Source organism: Elephas maximus, chromosome 19 (assembly GCF_024166365.1).
Source record: "Elephas maximus indicus isolate mEleMax1 chromosome 19, mEleMax1 primary haplotype, whole genome shotgun sequence".
NCBI classification, from domain to species: domain Eukaryota; kingdom Metazoa; phylum Chordata; class Mammalia; order Proboscidea; family Elephantidae; genus Elephas; species Elephas maximus.
In genome coordinates this window covers 65,601,842-65,623,373 of record NC_064837.1, presented here as the reverse complement: position 1 = coordinate 65,623,373, position 21,532 = coordinate 65,601,842, and the positions used below count along the sequence as shown (strand labels likewise).

General features: G+C 47.9%; 1 protein-coding gene across 5 annotated transcripts; it reads left to right on the top strand.

Moving 5' to 3' along the window:
• The first annotated feature begins 287 nt into the window (after positions 1-287).
• Positions 288-16,622, top strand: SLC25A19 (solute carrier family 25 member 19). 5 transcript variants are annotated; one of them, XR_007513946.1, is made up of 8 exons: positions 288-4,315; positions 4,483-4,652; positions 4,846-5,001; positions 6,688-6,858; positions 12,549-12,732; positions 13,796-13,926; positions 15,757-16,088; positions 16,241-16,622. XR_007513946.1 is itself a non-coding variant. In XM_049858967.1 (8 exons), exons 3-8 carry the CDS (start codon positions 4,521-4,523, stop codon positions 15,937-15,939), a joined length of 957 nt encoding a protein of 318 aa, XP_049714924.1. In that variant the 5' UTR covers positions 288-896; positions 4,248-4,315; positions 4,483-4,520; the 3' UTR covers positions 15,940-16,620. The 5 variants fall into 5 exon arrangements, 4 of the variants coding, with proteins under 4 accessions (XP_049714924.1, XP_049714923.1, XP_049714920.1 ...); XM_049858967.1 differs by having other exon boundaries at positions 288-896; positions 4,248-4,315; positions 15,757-16,620; XM_049858966.1 differs by having other exon boundaries at positions 288-2,455; positions 4,248-4,315; positions 15,757-16,620.
• Positions 16,623-21,532: the final 4,910 nt, after the last annotated feature.

Genomic DNA, 21,532 nt, shown 5'->3' with positions numbered 1-21,532 from the left:
AGTTCAGGACGCCCTAACCCTCTCCTTCAGCCGCAGTACGACTTCCGACGACCTCTAATGGCGCAGCGGACTACGCAGCCAACCTCCTCCCGACGCGCCGGTAACGTCCGCGTGCGCATGCGCGCATAGCGGGACTACATCCCCCAGGAGGCCCTGCGCCTCCCTGCGGAAACCCTTGGTAGAGGAGGACTACATTACCCAGGAACTCCTTGAGGGAGGCGGTCACTAGGCCACGAGCGTAACGCATTGATCTAGCCGCTGTCGTAGGCTGCGCGATGATTGGCCCAGGATTCCGTCAGTTATCGCTCGCTCAGTTGGGTTTTGCTGTTGGACCGCTTGAGGAGGGAGGGAGAGGAGAGTGCGGGGAGCCGGGCCGTGCCTGTGGAGCCGGGTGAGTGACCTCTACTTACGCCCTCTTCGCCGCCCCCCCGGGGACTCCACCCTGGAGACCCGAGGACGGCCTGGGGGAGCACACACGCGCGGGTGCCCACGCTGGGAGGGACCGTACGCACACGTGTCACACCCGACCTGAGAAGCATCTTGTGGGCGCGGGAGGCACCTCGGCAGATGCACGACCACCTTGCGGGCGTCCTGAACTCGGGGCGAAAACACACCCTGCGGCACACCTGGATACCTGTGTACACGCGTGGGGACATCTGCAGAGAACTTGCAGGCTGAGAAGGCTGGGCACATGCGTACGCGAGCGCTCACTTTCACCTCAGGACACCTGTGTACCTGTACACTGGGGCTTCCGCAGACAGAGAAGGAGGATGAAGGCGAACTCTCACCACACACCCCACACACCCTGCCACTCACACCAGCAGCCGCCGGTCTCTGGCACTGCATATCTTCTGGGCGTTGTTTTATATGAAGGAATTTTTGAACAAATATAAAAAGTGAGGTCACCATTGAATTTACGTATTTAACAAGTTCTTTTACGTTATTGTTGTTAGTGGCCTTCCAGTGGCTTCCTACTCATGGTGACCCCATGCGTGCAGGATAAAACTGCACTCTATGGGCTTTTCAAGGCTGCGATCTCTTGTAAGCAGATGGCCAGGTCTGTCTTCCCGGGCGCCCCTGCGTGAATTCCAATGACCAACCTTTTGGCTAGTAATCCAGCGATTAACCATTCACCATATAGCATCTTGCATGATCCTCCCAGCTCTCTGGGCTACCCAGGGCAGACATCATGCTCATTTTCCAGAAGATAAAACTGAGCCCAGGTTAAAGAAACCTGTCCAAGGTACATGGGGGAGGCAGCACTTGAATTTAGGCTTCTTGATCTGAGGTCTAAACTTATGTCAGCTGTGCTGAGCTGCTTATTTATAGAAATGTCTCTTGCACAACCCAGCCACCCCCACCACCTCAGGTGGTGGTTCTTGCAGTTATAGGCAGGGCTCCCTGAGTGAAGACCCTGATCCCTCCAGTCCCATCCTGAAACAGACCCATAACATCTGTGCCTCACCAGGGCTCCCTCCCCCCAGAGTGACCTCAGCAGTCTCTGGGTAACCTGGGGAGAGGCCTTGCCTCCAAATCACTTGCCCTATCTCCGAACTGCACCTTGCCAGGAACAACTTGAGTTTTGTCACAGAGAGGTGGATGGGAAAGGCCAGGTCTCTTCATTTGAGGTATGGGAAGGCATCAAGAAATGGGCACATTCCTGGCAGGAGTTAGGAGGTTTCATACCATTAGACTTGTAATAAAATGGAGTTTTAGAATACTTTGCCAGTAGAGCCCCATGGAAATGTCTTGTTAATTTTAAGGATATAGTCAAGCATTACTTTGGTCTTTCAGAAAAGTGTTTGAGGACTTGGAGCTGAATTCCAAAGCCCCAGAGTTCCAGGGTGGGTGAGAGGAGAAAAAGAAGCAATGATGGGGTTGGAGAGAGAGAAGGAAAGGACACTTTTGCTCTGAGGTTGTCATTGTGTGAGTAGTGACTTCCCCATTACTAAAGGTATTCGAGAACTACGTAACCTCTGAGGTCCCTTCTAAATTCGTTTTATATGTATATATATATATTTTTTTTTTTTTCCCATAACAAATTCAAACTATAGAAGTGTATAAAGATGCAGGGAGAGACCTACCCTCTCTTTCCCTTTGCAACCCTTCCCCCAAAAATCACCTTACTGATAATCTGATGGTGTGTATACCATTACAGACCTTTTCCCATGTTTTTATACAGTTGTACAGAGTACATATAGGTCTTGCTGTTTTTCCTTTACAGAAATGGGATTATACTATACATACTGTTCCAAGACCTGCTTTTTTCATGCTGTTGTGACCGTTGGTGACGTAGTGGTTAAGAGCTTGGCTGCAAACCAAAAGGTCGGCAGTTTGAATCCACCAGCCGCTCCTTGGAGACTCTTTGGGACAGTTCTACTCTGCCCTGTAAAGTCGCTATAAGTTGGAATCCACTCAATGGCAGCAGGTTTGGTTTATTATGACACCTTTGCAAGTAAGTGTGTAACTCAGGCTCCTTCTTTGTAATGGCTGCCCAGTATTCCCCTGCGTGGATGTGACTTAGTGTGTTTATCCATCCCTCAACTGATGAGCAGAGGAGTCCTGGTGGTGCAGTGGCTAAAGCTCTTGGTTGCTAAATGCAATGTCAGCAGTTTGAATCCACCAGCCGGTCTACAGCAGAAAGATGTGGCAGTCTGCCTCCGTAAAGATTTCAGCCTTGGAAACCCTACGGGACAGTTCTGTTCTGTCCTATTACAGGATCACTATGAGTCAGCATCTACTCGATGGCAACGGGTTTGAATTTTTTTGGTTTGATTGATGAGCATTTAGGTTGTATCCAGTTTTACAAATAATGATGCAATATAGAACATTCTGTACACCCATGCTAGTATTTCTCTAGATCAGTGGCTCTCAAATAGGGCCAGTTTTGCCCCCAGGGGACTTTTAGCAATGGCCGGAGACATTTTTGATTGTTACCTGGGTTGGGGGAGGGGGGTGGTACTTGCATTAAGTGGGTAGAGATCAGGGATGCTACTAAACATCCTACAGTGCACAGGACAGCCCCAGAGTGAGGGATCATTCTGTCCAAAATGTCAATAACGGCATATAGAGAAACCCTGATCTAGATAAAAATGGAATTAAGTATTTTCAAAATAAATGTATGTTAAAAAGTCCCGAGTGCCCAACAAATTACGCATAGCTACTTAGGAGAATATTATTCAGCCTTTCAAAACAACACTTTTGAAGATCATGTGGCAACATGGAAACGTGCTGTGACAGTTTACATTTTTAAAGCCAGTAGACAGAATTGTGTAAAATAGGTAAAAGCCATGAACAGGAGAAAAACTAGAGGGAAATAACATGAAGTCAAAAGCGTTAAGATGGTTTTCTTTTTCCCTCTCTTCTCTGCAAGGTCCACGTTACTTCTACAACCTAAAAGGAATGTGGTTTTTAATCATTTATTCATTAATTGGTTTTAAAGCATTTGATATGTGTCGGGCACTGTGCTGGTCCTTGGAGATAAATACAGAGGTAATTAGCCTGCCTAAATCCTGCCCATATGGAGCCTGCCTCCTATGGGAATACACATTGGCAAGTGTTAGAATGCAAGGGAGAAAATAAATACAACATGTGGTGGAGACAGGAGGGGAGCAGGGAGGGCCTCTTGGAGGAGGTGGTCTTCAAGTGAGCTCTGATAGATGAGAGGAGCCAGCCTTGTAAAGAGCAAAGGTGGGGGGGGTGTATTATAGATGTGGGAACAGTAGGCACAATGCAAGGCGGTAGATAAGAGTGCACTCAGCATTTTCTACAACCTGGTCAGAAGCACTGAGATCACACTGGTGAAAGCGGGGGAAGGGGACCAGTAGTCCAGAGTGAGATTGAAGAGGTCACCAGGGTCTGGATCCGACGGGCCCATCATTTAATAGAGTGGCTCAGCTCCACTGCTGCAGGATGGGCCTGGGGGGTGTGAGGTAAATGGGAAAGGGAGGTGCCAAGGGGCTCGGGGCTGCTGGGCTCTCCATTAGGTTCACATGGGTTGTTAGAGAATCCCAAGCCCTGCTCTCTGACTCTGCATGTCTGAGAGTACCCCCAGTGTTCAGCTGTTGTGGATTCTGTTCACACTCAAATGCAGCCCAGGACTTGACCTCAGCAGAGGTGTACCCTCAAAGCCAGAGGTCATTGGGAAGCCCAATGGTCTGTGGAAGTGAACATTTCCTACCAGTCTTGCTCATGCATTTAGTCAACAAATATGTTTTGTGCACTGACGGTGACAGTCTCTGTTCCAGGCACTGGAAGTCCAGCGAAGAACAGATGAGGCCTAGCCTTGTGTCCGTGGAGCTCACATTCTGGTGGGGTGAGTCCAGAAACAAATGCCCAGTATGAATGTCGCCAAGTAACTCATGCTATAAAGAGGAGTGAAGCAGGGGAAGGGGCCACAGCGGTGCTGGTCAGGAGGCGGTGTTCAAGCAGACACCATAAGGAATCTGCCTGTGTGCTTATTCCCCGGCTGTTTGCATTTAGCTCGTTGCCGATGGACACTGTAAGGGCCAGAGGCAGGAATGGTCGGCTATGACCCCAGAGCAGATGGCAGGAATATCTCCAAGTTCGAGGTGGCCGTGGCTGGCTCTGTGTCTGGACTTGTCACTCGGGCGCTGGTCAGCCCCCTGGACGTCATCAAGATCCGTTTCCAGGTATCCTTTCCTCCTTTGTCCATGCGGTGAGCTGGAGGCCAAGTTCTATATCTTGCAAAGACAGCTCCTAGAACTTGGCGTTGTTTGGCAAAGGTGAAGCACTTCTCCATTACCTTCATTATTGTTTCTGAAAGTTCTACTTCTCACCCTACCCCAACCCCTATCATCTGACCTTTTCCACCTTGATTCCCAGCTTCAGATTGAGCGCCTGTCCCGCAGTGACCCCAGTGCAAAATACCATGGCATCCTACAGGCAGGGAGACAGATTCTGCAGGAGGAGGGCCCAGCGGCTTTCTGGAAAGGACACATCCCAGCCCAGCTTCTCTCCATAGGCTATGGAGCTGTGCAAGTAGGTGGCAGGGGGTTTGGCCAGGTCCCTCGGGTGACACTTGCTCAGTGGAGGGGCACAGAGAGGGTGAGACCAGCAGGGACACTGCCTGGGATTGGTCAGGAAGGAAGAGGCAGTCCACACCCTACTCACTTAATGGGAACCTGCCAGACCAATTGGAAGCTTGGTCAGACTGAGCTGTATCATGGGTGTTCCCTTCCTCCTGCACCTACCCTCAGCAGGGGACATCCACCCTCAGTGGGGGTTCAGCAGCGAGAGACTGCTAGGTGTTGCACCCAGCAGGCTGTCTAAACACGATGGCCCTGACAAGGCTGGGTAAATGGCGATACTCATGCTTTCTGTTTTGAAGTTGCATTTTCACCTGTGTGACCCATTTGAATGTCACAGCAGCATCATGAGGAAGGTAGAGCAGGTGTTGTGTGGATCACAGAGAGTTTAAGCAAGTTGCCTGGGGTCACACGGCCTGTTAGTGGGGAGGCTAGGATTGCAATCCTGGCTTCTTGACTTCCGGTTAATCATTTGTTCAACTAAGCACCAGTATATTTCATAGTAGTCATAGTGGTAGTAGCCATCTTGTACAAAGCTGATATGGGCCAGGCCCTGTTTTAAGCACTTTACATATATTACGTCATAATAATCCTTTGAGGTAGGTTCTCTTGTCACTCCTCATTTATACCTGAGAAGACTGAGGCAAAGAGGTTAGGTAATTAAACCAGAGTCACGTAGCTAGGAAGTGGCAGAGCCAGGATTGCCACCCAGGCCGGCTAGCGCCAGTGATGTCCCCTATTCCTCCTACTACATCACGCTGATTGCTCAAGTCAGGTGTATGCTGAGGTGACAGGCCTCTGCTGTCCCATCTCTGCACCTGGCACACGTAAACATTGCAGTAATGACGTGTTGTTCTCAGGAAACCAGGCCACTTGGAGCTGGCTGGAGGAAGAGCTGAGTGTTGGGGCTACACCATGGAATGATTCCCACAGAAGCTCTGCTCCCGGGTGCTCTCTGCCAAGAATCAGCTAATGACCATCTTTTCCTAGTTTTCAGAAAATTAAGTTAATGGATGGAACTTTCTGATATAAAAAATGTTCTGGGCACCGTTATAGCTCAGTAATGAAGTCACTCCTGAGGTTTACCCTTCAGCCAAAGATTAGACAGGCCCAGAAAACAAAACCAGACTAAGGGGGCACACCAACCCAGAGGCAAGGACCAAAAGGCAGGAGGAGACAGGAAAGCTGGTAATAGGGAACCCGAGGTCGAGAAGGGGAGAGTGCTGACATGCCGTGGGGTTGGTAACTAATGTCACAAAACAATATGTGTACTAATTCTTTAATGAGAAGCTAGTTTGCTCTGTAAACTTCCATCTGAAGTATAATAAAAATAATAATAATACCTGAGGGAAAAAAAGTTCCATGTATTTCCTTAGTCCTTTTTTTTTTTGGCTCTACTCAAATAGAGTATCAGATAGCATCTGATTTCTGCACGGGATTATATATTGATTCCGTTCCGTCACCATCTTCTCACCTTGCGCCCAGGCCCCACCTGGGTTATGGGCTGGTGCTGGGGAGTGTGTGGTCCCTGCTTATCCCTACACCTGGGCCCTACCTGGGTTACTGGCGGGTACTGGGGAGTGCGTGGTCTCAGCCTTGTTCCCCGGGCTGTCCCTGACTTTCTTGTTCACTCTTTCAGTTTTTGTCTTTTGAGCTGCTGACTGAGCTGGTGCACAGAGCCAGCGTGTACGATGCCCGCGACGTCTCAGTGCACTTTGTGTGTGGCGGCCTGTCTGCCTGCGCAGCCACCCTCGCCGTGCACCCTGTGGATGTTCTGCGCACTCGCTTTGCAGCTCAGGGTGAGCCCAAGGTGAGTGGACAGGGGCCAGGGAAGGGGAACAGAGGCAGGTGCTCCAGGTGTGCAGTTCTTTTTCCTTAGAGAAAACAAAGCCAGGAGAACCTTGGATTTTCACTTCGCCACACGGCTCATCTGTAGAGCCTTTAATGGTGTGCTCAGCACCAGGCAAGGTGCAGGAGCTCACAGTTCACTGGGAGTCAGAACTACAGGTATGAAATGGAACAAATAAATACCACACAGCACGCTGGGCCAGAGAAGGTGGCTGAGAAAGCGAGACATGAGGGCCTGTCTCTGTGTTATTGCAAGAGCGTGTCTGCTTTCCACAAAGAATGGGTTGGAGGAAATGGGATAGTTGAGTCAGACTTAAGGAAGAACCTACTGAGAAAGCAAGGGAGTGAACCCTGAAATAGACCTCCCCACCATAATCTCTGTTTCCTGAACATATTTAAGAATAGCATCATGTACGTGTGTGTATGTGTGTGTGTTCTCAACCAAGAAAGAAGACTTTTTCTGTCTTCTTTTTTAGGATACTGTTGGTGGAGAAGTACTCTGCATAAAAATTTGATCTGGGACCAGTTAAGAATAACTGTTGTTTCAGTTCTTTTGTGTTGCTTAGGGTGGAGACATTGGGTGGGATGGTGGCCCTTTTGTTTAAAAGACACCCTGATGACTTTTTGTTTGAGAAGGGCAGAGTCCCCAGGGAAAAGTCTGGAAGTAAACGATGGGGCATAAGAGCTACATTGCTCTGTATGATAATTCAGTAGAAAGTTGGAGTTTTGGGGTGACTGCTCTGGTGGTGAAATGGGATAACAGGCAGAGAGATGGGGTAGGAGAGGGTGTTCATAGATGGGACAGACAGACCTCAGCAATATGGTGGCTGATGGGCTGAAGAAAAGTTGGCTGGTGACAATCCTTTAACTTTTCTGTTCAGCCTTGGAAACCTTACAGGGCAGTCCTACTCTGTCTTATAAGGTCACTATGAGTCCGAATCGACTCAGTGGCAACAGGTATAATAATATGTTTAACTTTATAAGAAAATGCCAAACTGTTTTCCCCAAGTGGCTATACCATTTTGCATTCCCACCAGCAATTCCAGCTGCCCCACATCCTCACCAATACTTAGTATTACCAGTTTAAAATGTTTATTTTATTTTTAAAAACTTTAGCCATTGTAATAGGTATGTAGTGGCATCTCATTGTGCTTTTAATTTACACTTCTTTAGTGACTAACATTGAGTATTTTTTCAAGTACTTATTTGCCATCTATGTATCTTCTCTGGTAAAGTAGCTGTTCAGATCTTTTGTCCATTTTGTATTGGATGGTTTATTTTTTTATTCTTGAATTTTCAGAGTTTTTATATATTCTGGATACAAGTCCTTTATCAGAGAAGCTTTTGCACACACTTTTTCTGAGTCTGTGGCTTGTGTTTTCATTTCCTTAGCAGTGTCTTTCAAATAGCAGCAATTTTAAATTTTGATGAAGTCTAATTTATCAGTTTCTTCTTTTATGGATTGTGCTTTTACAGCTGTGTCTAAGAAATCTTGACCTAACCCAGGGTCACAGAGATGTTCTTCCAAGACCTCTTGTTTTCTGAATCTTACCTCTTTAAAAGTGTTGTTGTTAGGACCGTCAAGTCAGTTCCGACTCATAGTGACCCCATGCACAACAGAATGAAACACTGTCCAGTCCTGCACCATCCTTACAATCATTGTTATCCTTGAGCTCATTGTTGCAGCCACTGTGTCAATCCACCTCATTGAGAGTCTTCCTCTTTTCCGCTGACCCTGTACTCTGCCAAGCATGATGACCTTCTCCAGGGACTGAGCCCTCCTGACGACATGTCCAAATTATGTAAGATGCAGTCTTGCTGTCCTTGCTACTAAGGAGCATTCTGGTTGTACTTCTTCTAAGACAGATTTGTTTGTTCATTTGGGAGTCCATGGTATATTCAATATTCTTTGCCAACATCACAATTCAAAGGCATCAGTTCATCTTCAGTCTTCCTTATTCATTATCCAGCTTTCGTATGCATATGATGCAATTGAAAATACCATGGCTTGGGTCAGGCACACCTTAGTCTTCAAGGTGACATCTTTGCTCTTCAACACTTTAAAGAGGTCCTTTGCAGCAGATTTACCCAATGCAATGTGTCTTTTGATTTCTTGACTACTGCTTCCATGGGTGTTGATTGTGGATCCAAGTAAAATGAAATCCTTGACAACTTCAGTCTTTTCTCCGTTTATCATGATGTTGCTCATTGGTCCAATTGTAAGGATTTTTGTTTTCTTTATGTTGAGGTGTAATCCATACTGAAGGCTGTGGTCTTTGATCTTCATTAGTAAGTGCTTGAAGTCCTCTTCACTTTCAGCAAGCAAGGTTGTGTCATCTGCATAACGCAGGTTGTTAATGAGTCTTCCTCCAATCCTGGTGCCCCGTTCTTCATATAGTCCAGCTTCTCGGATTATTTGCTCAGCATACAGATTGAATAGGTAAGGTGAAAGACTACAACCTTGAGGCATACCTTTCCTGACTTTAAACTAATCGGTATCCCCCTGTTCTGTCTGAACAACTGCCTCTTGATCTTTGTAAAGGTTCCTCATGAGCACAATTAAGTGTTCTGGAATTCCCATTATTCGCAATGTTACCCATAATTTGTTATGATCCACACAGTCAATTGCCTTTGCATAGTCAATGAAACACGGGTAAACATCCTTCTGGTGTTCTCTGCTTTCAGCCAGGATCCATCTGATATCAGCAATGATATCCCTAGGTCCACGTCCTCTTCTGAAACTGGCCTGAATTTCTGGCAGTTCCCTGTCGAGATACTGCTGCAGCCGTTTGTGAATGATCTTCAGCAAAATCTTGCTTGCATGTGATGTTAATGATACTGTTCTATAATTTCCACATTCGGTTGGCTCACCTTTCTTGAGAATAGGCATAAATATGGATCTCTTCCAGTCAGTTGGCCAGGAAGCTGTCTTCCATATTTTGTGAATTTCTTTAAAAGTAGATCTCCTTTCATCATGGAGGCAATACCTTCTCTATGGTCTGAGAATATTAGTTATAGTGTTGTGGGTGATTTCTTTTTTATTCAGTTCTCTTCTGCTCTCTGTGCTGTCTCTTTCTTCCAAATTTTTCACCCCATTTGATCTATTTGGTCCCTGATTCTTTTGTTGTTGTTGTTGAGAGTATATACAGCAAAACATACACCAATTCAAGAGTTTATACGTGTACATTTCGGTGACATTGATTACATTCTTCAAGTTGTGCAGCCATTCTCACACTACTTTTCTGCATTGTTCCTTCCCCATGAACATACATACACTCACTGTCCCCTAGATAGTTTCCTATCTAATCTTTCAAGTTGCTGTTGTCAGTTTGATCCCGTATAGATAGATCTTGAAAGACCACAGTGCTCAAGCAAGACATTCTTTACTAGTTAAGCTAAACTATTATTTGGTTTTAAGAAGACTTCAGGGAATATTTTTAGTTTAAGGTTTAAAGATTATCTCAGGACAACAGTTTCAGGAGTTTATGCAGCCCCCATGGCACCAGAAAGTGTGGATTCCAAAAGAATCTGAAATTCTGTTCTGCATATCCCCCTTTTTTTTTTACATTTTTAAAAATTTTTATTGTGCTTTAAGTGAAAGTTCACACATCACATCAGTCTTTCATACAAAAATTTATATACACCTTGCTATATACTCCTAATTGCTCTCCCCCTAATGAGACAGCATACTCCTTCCCTCCACTCTTTCTTTTCGTGTCCATTCTGCCATCTTCTGACTCCCTCTGCCCTCTCATCTCCCCCGCTACCCCCCAGATAGGAGATGCCCACATAGTCTCATGTGTCTACTTGATCCAAAAAGCTCATTCTTCACCAGCATCATTTTCTTCCCCATTGTCCAGTCCAATTCCTGTCTGAAGAGTTGGCTTTGGGAATGGTTCCTGTCTTGGGCTAACAGAAGGTCTGGGGGACATGATTGCTAGGGTTCTTCTAGTCTCAGTCAGACCATTAACTCTGGTCTTTTTACGAGAATTGGGGTCTGCATCTCACTGCTCTCCTGCTCCCTCAGGGGTTCTGTTTTGTGTTCCCTGTCAGGGCAGTCATCGGTTGTAGCCAGGCACCATCTAGTTCTCCTGGTCTCAGGCTGATGTAATCTCTGGTTTATGTGCCCCTTTCTGTCTCTTGGGATCATAATTGCCTTGTGTCTTTGGTGTTCTTCGTTCTCCTTTGCTCCAGGTGAGTTGCATATTCCCCCTTTTGATCAGGATTTTTTTATGTAATCTTTGATCAAAATGTTCAATAATGGTAGCTGGGTACCATCCAGTTCTTTTGGTCTTATAGAAAACTGGTCTCTGTTTTTAATGAAGGTTTTCCCTAGATATCTGGGCACCCTTGGCTGCCAGCCCAGTATTAAAAGGGAGGAACAGAGAAGCAGAGGAGGAGCTCTGGGTACGGGCAGGCTCATTGCCCACTGGCTTCCCTTAGGGCCTGGCTTTTCATAGGTGTCCCCAGGGCAGAGTCCTTCAGTGTAGCTGCCCGTGTCTGGGGGCCAAGAGGTAGGGTTCTCTCTGTCACCCCATTTCAGTGCATTCCTCCCTGTACCCAGAGCTGGACTGTGTCAGAGCCCCTCTGGTTCATTTCAAATACTGTTGGTTTAACAGAAGGTTACAAAGAAAAACCAGTGACCTCTGGTCTTCTTGCGGAGACATTGCCTGCTGAGAGTATAATAAACAAAACCAAACCTGTTGCCATCAAGTGGATTCCGACTCATAGCAACCCTATAGGACCCAGTAGAGCTGCCCTGTAGGGTTTCCAAGGAGTGGTTGGTGGATTTGAACTGCCGACTTTTTGGTTAGCAGCCTGAGCTCTTAACCATTGTAGGGCTCCAACGTAGACAAGGGGGCACCTGGATAAGAAAAGTTAAATGCAGTGAAACCTGTGAGATCTGGAACTTGCCACGACTGCCTTGTTTTTCTGGATCTCTCAAGTTTTCGACCTTTGACAGGGTGCTTACTATTATTGCTTTCTAGTAAGAACTGTATCTCATTTTAGTGTCTCTGACATTTTAGTGTCTCTGACAGGTTTCCACCTTAACACAGGTTCTGACTTTCACAGGTTTTACTGTATATGCACATGGCAAAGAACCCAAACAGCATAAAACAGTATTTAGTGAATCACCCTCCTCCCCTGGCCTCCAAGCACCCCGTTTCCCTCCACGGAGGTGATCGCTGTGTATTCTTGGGGGATAGTCTCTGCATCCCCAAGTGCTGTGTGTTTCCTCCACGGGCAACACGCCCACTCTTCTGCATCTTTCCATTTAACTAGATATTTGGGGGATTACTGCATATCAGTCATCTAGATTACACCATCCTGTTTTAACAGCCACGCTGTGTTCTTCTGAGTGGGCATACCATGATTTATGTAACCAGTCACCCCCACATGAGCAGTGCATCCAAAGTGACCATCTTGGGACGCATTTGTGTGTACATGTGGGTATATCTGTCATGTAAATTCCTAAAAAGGGAGTTGCTGGGAAACCTCACACTCTGAACTTCTGTCCAGCCTTTTCTTAGAATGCCCCCTTGGTATGAGAAATAACGATCCTGTTAGCTGGCTTTTAGACACACAGTGGGCCGGGTCTGGGCCCAAAACCACTGTGCCATGCTCACTCAAGTCGCGTGCGTGTCTTTCCAGATCTATAAAACCCTCCGAGATGCCGTGGTGACCATGTACAGGACTGAAGGCCCCTTAGTCTTCTACAAGGGCTTGAACCCCACCTTGATTGCCATCTTCCCCTATGCCGGCTTCCAGTTCTCTTTTTACAGCTCCTTGAAGCAAGCGTATGAGTGGGCTGTGCCAGCTGAAGGAAAGACAAACGGTGAGCAGCCCCAGATGAAAGGGACTCTGTCACCATTCTACCCCGCCCCAACCCCCAATCCCTAACGTCTCCTCTGAATCACGTAGAAAATAAATTTTCCTGTCAGGAGGTAAGACACCACTGTTCTCTGTATCTGGCTCTGTAATGTAACCAAATAAATAAACAAATCCAGCAGCTTGCAGACGCCTTGGTTTTTCTAGCCCTTTCCTCACCCCTCATTGGCATCACTGGCATTCATTTCCAGCCATTGGTCATAGTTTTCATTTTTGTCAGAGGTCCAACTTGCAAAATGCCTGTTTTTATTATTTTATCACATAGGGCAGATGGGGGGCGGGGTGGGCACCCTGTCCCTCTCCGTTCTTGAACAGGAGTCATGTTGTCATCGCAGTCTCTGCCTTCAGCAAGGGAGATCCCTGTGAGCAGGCTCCTCTCTTCCTGCCACCAGCAGTCCATCATCCTTCTTGCTTGTGTCTGGATCTCCTCATAGTGGTTAAGTGCTCAGCTGCTCACCAAGAGGTTGGCAGTTCTAACCCACCAGCTGCTCCATGGGAGAAAGCTGTGGCAGTCTGCCTCCGTACAGGTTACAGCCTTGGAAACCCTGTGGGGCAGTTTTACTCTATTCCGTAGGGTTGTTATGAGTCTGAATCAGCCGGACGGCATACTACCAAAGCAAGCCTCTCTGCCTGGCTATGGGTAGGGCTTCTAGAGGAGCCCTGGTGGCACAGTGGTTAAAGCACCCAGCTGCTAGCCAGAAGGTCGGTGGTTTGAACCCACCAGCGGCTCCATGGGAGAAAGATGTGGCAGTCTGCTTCCATAAAGATTACAGCCTTGGAAACCCTATGGGGCAGTTCTACTCTGTCCTGTAGGGTCACTGTGAGTCAGAATTGACTCGAAAGCAATGGACCTGGTTCTTTTCTAGATTAAATTCCTCTTTGAGATCAAAGGATGCTTATGGGGTTTTGTTCTATGCTGCAGGATTAGACCCAATGGCCTCTGAGTTGTCTGTCAGGGACAGACTTTCCATTGTAACATTTCTGCCCCCAATCTCACTTTTTTGGTTCAGGGAACCTCAAAAATCTGCTTTGTGGCAGCGGAGCCGGAGTTATCAGCAAGACCCTTACGTACCCTCTGGACCTCTTCAAGAAACGGCTGCAGGTTGGAGGGTTTGAGCAGGCCCGAGCCACCTTTGGTCAGGTGAGGCGTCCCCTGCAGACAGTTCTGATCTTGCTTCTCACTGGGCACGTGAAGGAACTGAGGGTCAGCTCCTGCCCAGCTGGGCAGCATTACCCACCTCGGCCCTTTCACCCCAGCCTGTTCCCAGGGACCTGCAAGCACATGGGAAAGCCTCATGCAGCCCTGTGTTCATTGGATGCTACGGAAGGAGCCAGGGGAAGGAGGTTCCCAGTCTCTGCTCTTAAAAACCAGCCCCATTTGGGTTGTAGTATATGTAGATACTCGCATTACAAAGGTCCCCAAAATACCAAAGAACACAGAGAAAGAGGCCCAATCCCGGAGCATGGGGTTCTTCGCTTTGTGCTATACATGTTCCTGGGAAGGGGTAAAATAATCACATTTGAGCATTCGTGTTCAGAGAATCTCTCTGGAAGGTAGTTTTAGAGTGTTACCAGGCACTCCCCATGCAGTCTGCTTAGATTTTCACCAACTGGATTTTCATCTTCTCCTTTCGGAACCCTGGTTTTATAAAAGGCCACAGTGATATCTGTAGCAGTGGGGATGCCGCAGGATGGGTAGGAACGGGGCTTTCCCCTCCGGAACCTGAGATGTAGGGTGGAGGCGTGAAAGCACACACCTGCCAGGTACCCTAAGAGAAGGACAGCGTGGGACAAACGGGAGGCAGCAGAGGGACAGTGCGCCTGACCTGGGGAGGACAAAGAACTGGGTTTATGGTTGTTTTTTTTTTTTTTTACAAAAGTAATGCATTTTCTTTGTGGGAAGATTTAGAAAATTCATACAGACAAAGAGAAAGATCAGCATCACCCATGACCCCATCACCACTAAGATCATCACCAGAACCTTTGGGTGTGGTTTCATGTATAAACACGTGTGTACATTTTTAAAGAAAATGGGATTGTACTGTAGACAAGGTTTTGTAACCTCCCTTTGCTGTTTACCACCTTGTCCTGAAGGGACGGTTTGGATTCAGCCAGCAGAGACCATGAGAACCAGGACAGAGGAGGGAGGGTCTACTCCCTATGGGGGCCAATTTGGTTTGGCCAGGGGTGAGAGGCCCACGTGGGAGATAAGGTCAGGAGGCTGAGGCCAGACACTGTCCTCATCACTGGGAGTTACTGGATTTGGAGGGGAGCAAGGCATGAGTAGGCTTTGCCTGGAGCCTAGGGTCTGGCAGCACTGTGTGGTCCACAGAGAAAGTGAGGCTGGAGGCACGGGGGCCAGGCTGGAGGTTGGGGTGCTGGTCAGGTCCCAAACAAACAAAACCAAACCCTCTGCCATCGAGTCAATTCCGACTCATAGCGACCCTATAGGACAGAGTAGAACTGCCCCATAGAGTTTCCAAGGAGCACCTGGAGGATTCGAACTGCTGACCTCTTGTTTAGCAGCTGTAGCACTTAACCACTACACCACCAGGGTTTCCGCTGGTCAGGACAAGCACTAACAACGGCCAGATTCAGATCTGCTGCCCAAGTGGGTCAGGGTGGGATGGGGCTCAGAGTCACAGACCCTGTGGGAAGAGGATCTGGAGCTGTGAGCAGGGCCCTAGGTGCCAACAGTTGAGGCCAGTCAAACAGGGCCTGCCTGGGAAGGAGCTCTATCCGGCTGCTGATTTCCAGGCCCTACCTCTGTTAAGTCTGATGGAGCCCACTTGGAAGAGAAAGAGTGAGGCAAACTTATTCTCCTCCTGCTTGTTTTTGTATTCCTTCATTCAGCAAACATTTATGGAGAACTAGGACGTGCCAGGTGCTGCGTTGACAAAGGAAGAGAGCTGGCCAGTCCTATTTTAATCACTTCCTCCCTTGTCAACCAGAGTAACCTTCTTCTCCCCAGGTGCGAAGCTACAGGGGCCTCCTGGACTGCGCCAAGCAGGTTCTGCAAGAGGAAGGGTCCCGGGGCTTCTTCAAGGGCCTTTCACCCAGCCTGCTGAAGGCGGCTCTCTCCACAGGCCTTGTGTTCTTCTGGTATGAGTTGTTCTGTAACTTATTCCACCACACGAAGAAGGCAGACAGCTAGCTGTGAGGGAACTGAGGGTGACCTGGAAGTCTCTGACTGGAGCAACCTCCCGAGAGAAGACTGCATCTCCAATATCATGTTGCACTGAGAGGTGCTGCCTGGTCCATCCCTCCCAGCCAGCTATCCTGGGATGAGAGCCATCAGAGCAGGTAGCAGCTTCAGTCCTCCCTGCTAGGACCCCACCAGTAGGGCGGGGGTTTTCCCTGTGAGGAAATATGGGGAGAACACAGGACTTGGTTTGCGGGGCCCTGACAGTGCAAGTCAGAGAAGGAGCTTGAAGCTGTATCTCTTGTCTGTCCAGCCCACCCCAAAGGAAGCAGATGCCACACTTCTTCTCAGCCGCATCTGTCGGGGGGACCCTCCTGGGCTGGATGACCACAGCTTGAGCAGAAGGCTGAGGTCAGGCTCTTTGTAGGAGTCTGGTCCCCACACTTGGGTTGCGATTCCCACCAACTTATTTAATAGACATTAAAGCTAAAAGCGAAGTCTTTATCTTTGTTGTGGTTGTTGTTGTGGTTAGGTGCATGGATGTACAACAGAAACACTGCCTGGTCCTATGCCATCCTTGCAATCCTTGCTATGTTTGAGCCGATTGTTGTAACCACTGTGTCAGTTCCTCTCGTCGAGGGTCCTCCTCTTTTTCACTGACCCTGTACTTTACCAAGGATGATGTCCTTCTCCAGGGACGGTTCCCTCCTAATAACATGTCCAAAGTCTCTGAGATAAAGTCTCACTGTCCTCATTTCTAAGGAGTATTCTGGATGTACTTCTTCAAAGACATCTTTGTTCATTCTTCTGGCAGTGCATGGTATATTCAATATTCTTTGTTAACACCATAATTCAAAGGCATCAAGTCTCCTGTCTTTCTCATTCATAGTCCAGCTTTTTCATGCCTATGAGGCAATTTAAGGTACCGTGGCTTGGGTCAGGTGCACCTTAGTCCTCAAAATGACATCTTCGGTTTTTAACAGTTTAAAGAGGTCTTTTGCAGCAGGTTTGCCCAATGTGATACATCCTTTGATTTCTTGACTGCTGCTTCCATGGGTTGATTGTGGATCCAAGTAAAATGAAATCCATGACAACTTCAGTCATTTCTCATGATGTCGTTTACTGGTCCAGTTGTGAGGATTTTTGTTTTCTTTATGTTGAGATGTAATCTATATTGAAGGCTTTAGTCTTTGATCTTTATGATTAAGTTCCTCAAGTCCTCTTCGCTTTCAGCAAGAAAGGTTGTGTCATCTGCATATTGCAGGTTGTTAATGAGTTCTCTAATCCTGGTGCCCGTTCTTCTTATAGCTGGCTTTTCAGATTACTTGCTCAGCATACAGATTGAATGAGTATGGTGAAAGGATACCATCTCGATGCACACCTTTCCTGATTTTAAACCACTCAGTATCACCAATACCCCTTGTTCTGTTCAAATGACTGCCTCTTGGTCTATGTACAGGTTCCACATGAGTATAATTAAGTGTTCTGGAATTCCCATTCTTTGCAATGTTATCCATAATTTGTTATGATCCACACAGTCAAATGCCTTTGCATAGTCAATAAAACACAAGTAAACATCTTTCTGGTGTTCTCTGCTTTCAGCCAGGATCCAGCTGACATCAGCGGTGACCTCCCCCATTCCACATCCTCTTCTGAATCAGCTTGAATTTCTGGCAGTTCCCTGTTGATGCACTGCGGGAACTATTACTGGGTCTGAGTTATCTTCAGCACAGTTTTACTTGCGTGTGATATTAATGATATTGTTCTATAATTTCCACGTTCTGTTTGTATTATTTCTCTAGTGCAGCTGTAACAGAAATACCACAAGTGAATGGCTTAATCAAACGGAAGTTTATTCTCTCACAGCTTAGGAGGCTAGAAGTCTGAATTCAGGGTGCCAGCTTGAGGGGAAGGCTTTCTCTCTATATCAGTTTCTTGTCATCAGTCTAGGAGCTTGTGAGGGCAAGGACCCTGACCAAAGGACATGCTCCACTCTTGGTTTTTCTTGCTTGATGGTAATGAGGTCCTTCTCTGCTCGATTCTCTCTTTTGTATCTCAAGAGATTGACTCAAGATACAACCTAATCTTATAGATTGAGTCCTGCCTCATTAACATAACTGCCTCTAATCCTGTCTTATTAACATCATAGAGGTTAGGATTTACAACACATAGGATAATCACATCAGGTCACAAAATGGTGGACAACCACACAATACTGGGAATCATTGCCTAGAGCTAAGCTGATACACATTTTTGGGTGACACAATCCATAACACCATTGAATCACCTTTCTTTAGATTGGGCTTGAATATGGATCTCTTCCAGTCTGTTGGCCAGGTATCTGGTCTTCCAAATTTCTTGGCATAGACAAGTGAGCGTTTTCAGTGTTGCATCCATTTGTTGAAACATCTCAGTGGATATTCTGTCAATTCCTGGAGCCTTGTTTTTCGCCAGTGCCTTCAGTATCATTGATTCTTGATCATATGCTACCTCCTGAAATGGCTAACCATGGACCACTTCTTTTTGGTACAATGACTGTACATCTTCTTTTGATGCATTCTGCATCATTCAATATTTTGCCCATAGACTCTTTCATTATTGCAACTCAAGACTTGATTTTTTTCTTTAGTTCATTCAGCTTGAGAAATGCTGAGCATTTTCTTCCATTTTGGTTTTCTATCTCCAGGTCTTTGCACATTTCATTTTGATACTTTGTCTTCTCAAGCTGCCCTTTGAAATTTTTTGTTCAGCTCTTTTACGTGATCATTTCTTTTGTTTGCTTTAGCTACTCTACATTCAAGAGCAAGTTTCACAGTCTCTTCTGATATCCCTTTTGATCTTTTCTTTCTTTCCTGTCCTTTTCATGACCTTTTGCTTCTTGCGTAATGTCCTTGATGTCATCTGACAACTCATCTGGCCTATTAGTGTTCAATGCTTCAAATCTGTTCTTGAGATGGTCTCTAAATTCAGGTGGGATATACTCATAGTTAACTTTGACTCTCGTGGGCTTGTTCTAATTTTCTTCAACTTGAGCTTGCATATGGGCAATTGATGGTGTTCTGCAGTCATTCTTTGGCCTTGTTCTGACTGATGATATTGAGCTTCTCCATCGTCTTTCCACAGATGTAGTCAATTTGATTCCTGTGTATTCCATCCAGCAAGGTCCAAGTGTCTAGCCGCCATTTATGTTGTTGAAAAAAGGTATTTGCAATGAGTAAGTTGTTGGTCTTCCAAAACTCCATCATGCCCTCTACAGCGTCATTTCTGTCACTAAGGCCATATTTTCCAACTACCAAGCCTTCTTGTTTCCAACTTTTGTATTCCAATCACCAGTAATTATTGATGCATCTTGATTGCATGTTTAATCAATTTCAGACTGCAGAAGTTGGTAAAAATCTTAAATTTCTTCATCTTTGGAGTTCATGGTTGGTGAGTAAATTTGAGTAATAGTCTGTATTAACTGGTCTTCCTTGTTGGGTATGGATATCATCCTATCACTGACACCATTGTACTTCAGGATAGATCTTGAAATGGTCTTTTGACGATGAATGTGATGCCATTCCTTATCTTACCCCTCCGCTTTTCCACACAAATCACACCCCTTCTCACAGTGTGAGGGAAGGGACACTGCCCTCCCCAGCTCCATTCTTCTCCACAGCTGCAGCCCTCAGCAAGCTCTGCTTTAGTGCTGCAGGGAGATTGCCAGGTGAAGGTGGTAAGTTGGGGAAAGGGGGTGCCGATGGGGAGGAGGAGAGGAGAAAGGTGGCAGCCCTAGCCCCTGTCTACCTTGGTCTGCCCTCCTTTTACTGGGTGCTGGGCCAGCCCTCCGGGGCAAGTGGGAGTTCACAGCTGGCCCAGCTAGCATTGGGGTGCCCCTCCTTGGCTCAGAGCATGGCACTGTATGTAGACCCCAACTTTGTGACCCCAAAAGGCCACGAGTCTGAAGCAGCCCAGTGAAAGGGATGGCCGGAGGAAGGGGTTGGGCAGCCAGCCAGCCCTGAGAGGACCCATTTAGTGCCCAGGAGGGGTTGTCAGCAGCAGGAGCCCCAAGAGATGTTTATCTAGACACAGAGGAGACACTTCAGTTAGGGGTATGAGAGGAGAAGAAAATCCACAACACAACCACCACGTTTCCATCCTTGCTCACCAGCCCCCTTCCCTCCAGCCTGCTAGCTGGCTTCAACAGTGGAGCTAGGATGGAGGAGCAAGTGGACTCCTAACCAGGCCTTAACCCAGCCTGAGTGGGGAGCCTGCCCTCGCTCCGGGCTCTTGCTCCAGCCTTTGCCCTGACTAGTTGCTGAGGAAGACCCCTGCCAGGAGCAGGTGGAGGTGGGTGTCTGGCTCTGGTCCTGGGCCCCTTCTCATACTGTTATTGCCCCCTGGCCTGGTCTGGCGTTTGTGGTGTGCCTGGGTCCTGGACACAGACGTCTCCTCTGCCCTTGGCTTGCCTTGCCTTGGCTGCTGGAGGGGTGTTTAAGGCTTGGGCCTCTGACTGCAGGAGGCGGCTGCCTGCGTGTGTTTCTTATGAAATTCCAGAGTGAGTCTATTGCAGTAAAGTTTATTCTCAGTTTTTTTTATGCTGTAGATGAGAGTTCTCTGCCCCAGCCTTTTCCAAGTAACCGCTTTGGGGACTCTTTGTAAAAGGAGGGGAGAACTTTGGCAACAAGCAGCTGCCATGCACACCCCCTCTTGTCCAAGCCGACGGAGAAGGCAGTAGTTCTGCCATCCTCTGGGTGCCCACAACCTGAAGTCGACCTCCCTGGGCAGCCTGGGGAGGGGCGGGAGGACGGGGAACACAACACGGTGCAGTTCTTGGGCTGCGTGGTCAGCCAGCCTCTCAGCCCCAGTCAAGAAAGACCGAGTCAGGGGGCTTGCTCAACTTCCAGGTCGCTTCCAACACCCTGCCTGGCATACACTAACAATTGTGACCCATTTCTTGGACTGCCCACTTGATTTTAAACTTATTTTACCAGATTCCTTAGTACTTAGAGTAGAAGAGGGGGATAGTGGAATTTGATCCAGCCTCAACGGCCCCCTGCGTCTCCTCTGCCATGGGAGTAAGAGTGGGGACCCTGGCCTCTCACGTGTGATGATCCTGCCCCTCCAGCCTTCCAGCCCACCCTCCCCTCCACTCTGGCTGGACCGCGCCCTCTCCAGGCTTCTCCCACCCTGTGCGGCACGCCCGCGTCTCCTTTTTGACCCTATTAACCTGAACCCCGGCGTGGGGAACGGAGGGGTGCCCATGTTAAGCCCGAAGGTTTCAAGCAGGCCAGGAAGCAGGTGCAGCCCAGCGCCTACGAGCCGTTGTGGTCCCACGCGGGGACGGGGCTTAGTGGGTGAGGAGGGGACAGGGGCAGAGTGAGCTCATTCTGGGGCGGTGGCAGTGTCGCGACGTTGCGCGCAGCGTCCGAGTCAGCCCCACGCCCCGGAATCCGGCCCTCGGGGCGGGCCGGGCTGCGACAGACGCGTCCTCGGGGTTCCGGCAGGCGGTGCCGGCGTGGCTCCTCGGCCCCGCCCCTTGGGCCCGGCCCCTCCCAGGCTCCGCCCCTTCCCAGGCCCGCCGCACTAGGAAATGACCTAAGCGGCGGCGAGGCGCGCCGGCCGC

Coding starts and splice junctions, on each gene's coding strand:
- SLC25A19 (XM_049858967.1), top strand. CDS start 4,521: ATGGTCGGCTATGACCCCAGAGCAGATGGCAGGAATATCTCCAAGTTC. Junction 4,653..4,845: donor TCATCAAGATCCGTTTCCAG/GTATCCTTTCCT, acceptor CTTGATTCCCAG/CTTCAGATTGAGCGCCTGTC. Junction 12,733..13,795: donor AGCTGAAGGAAAGACAAACG/GTGAGCAGCCCC, acceptor TTTTTGGTTCAG/GGAACCTCAAAAATCTGCTT.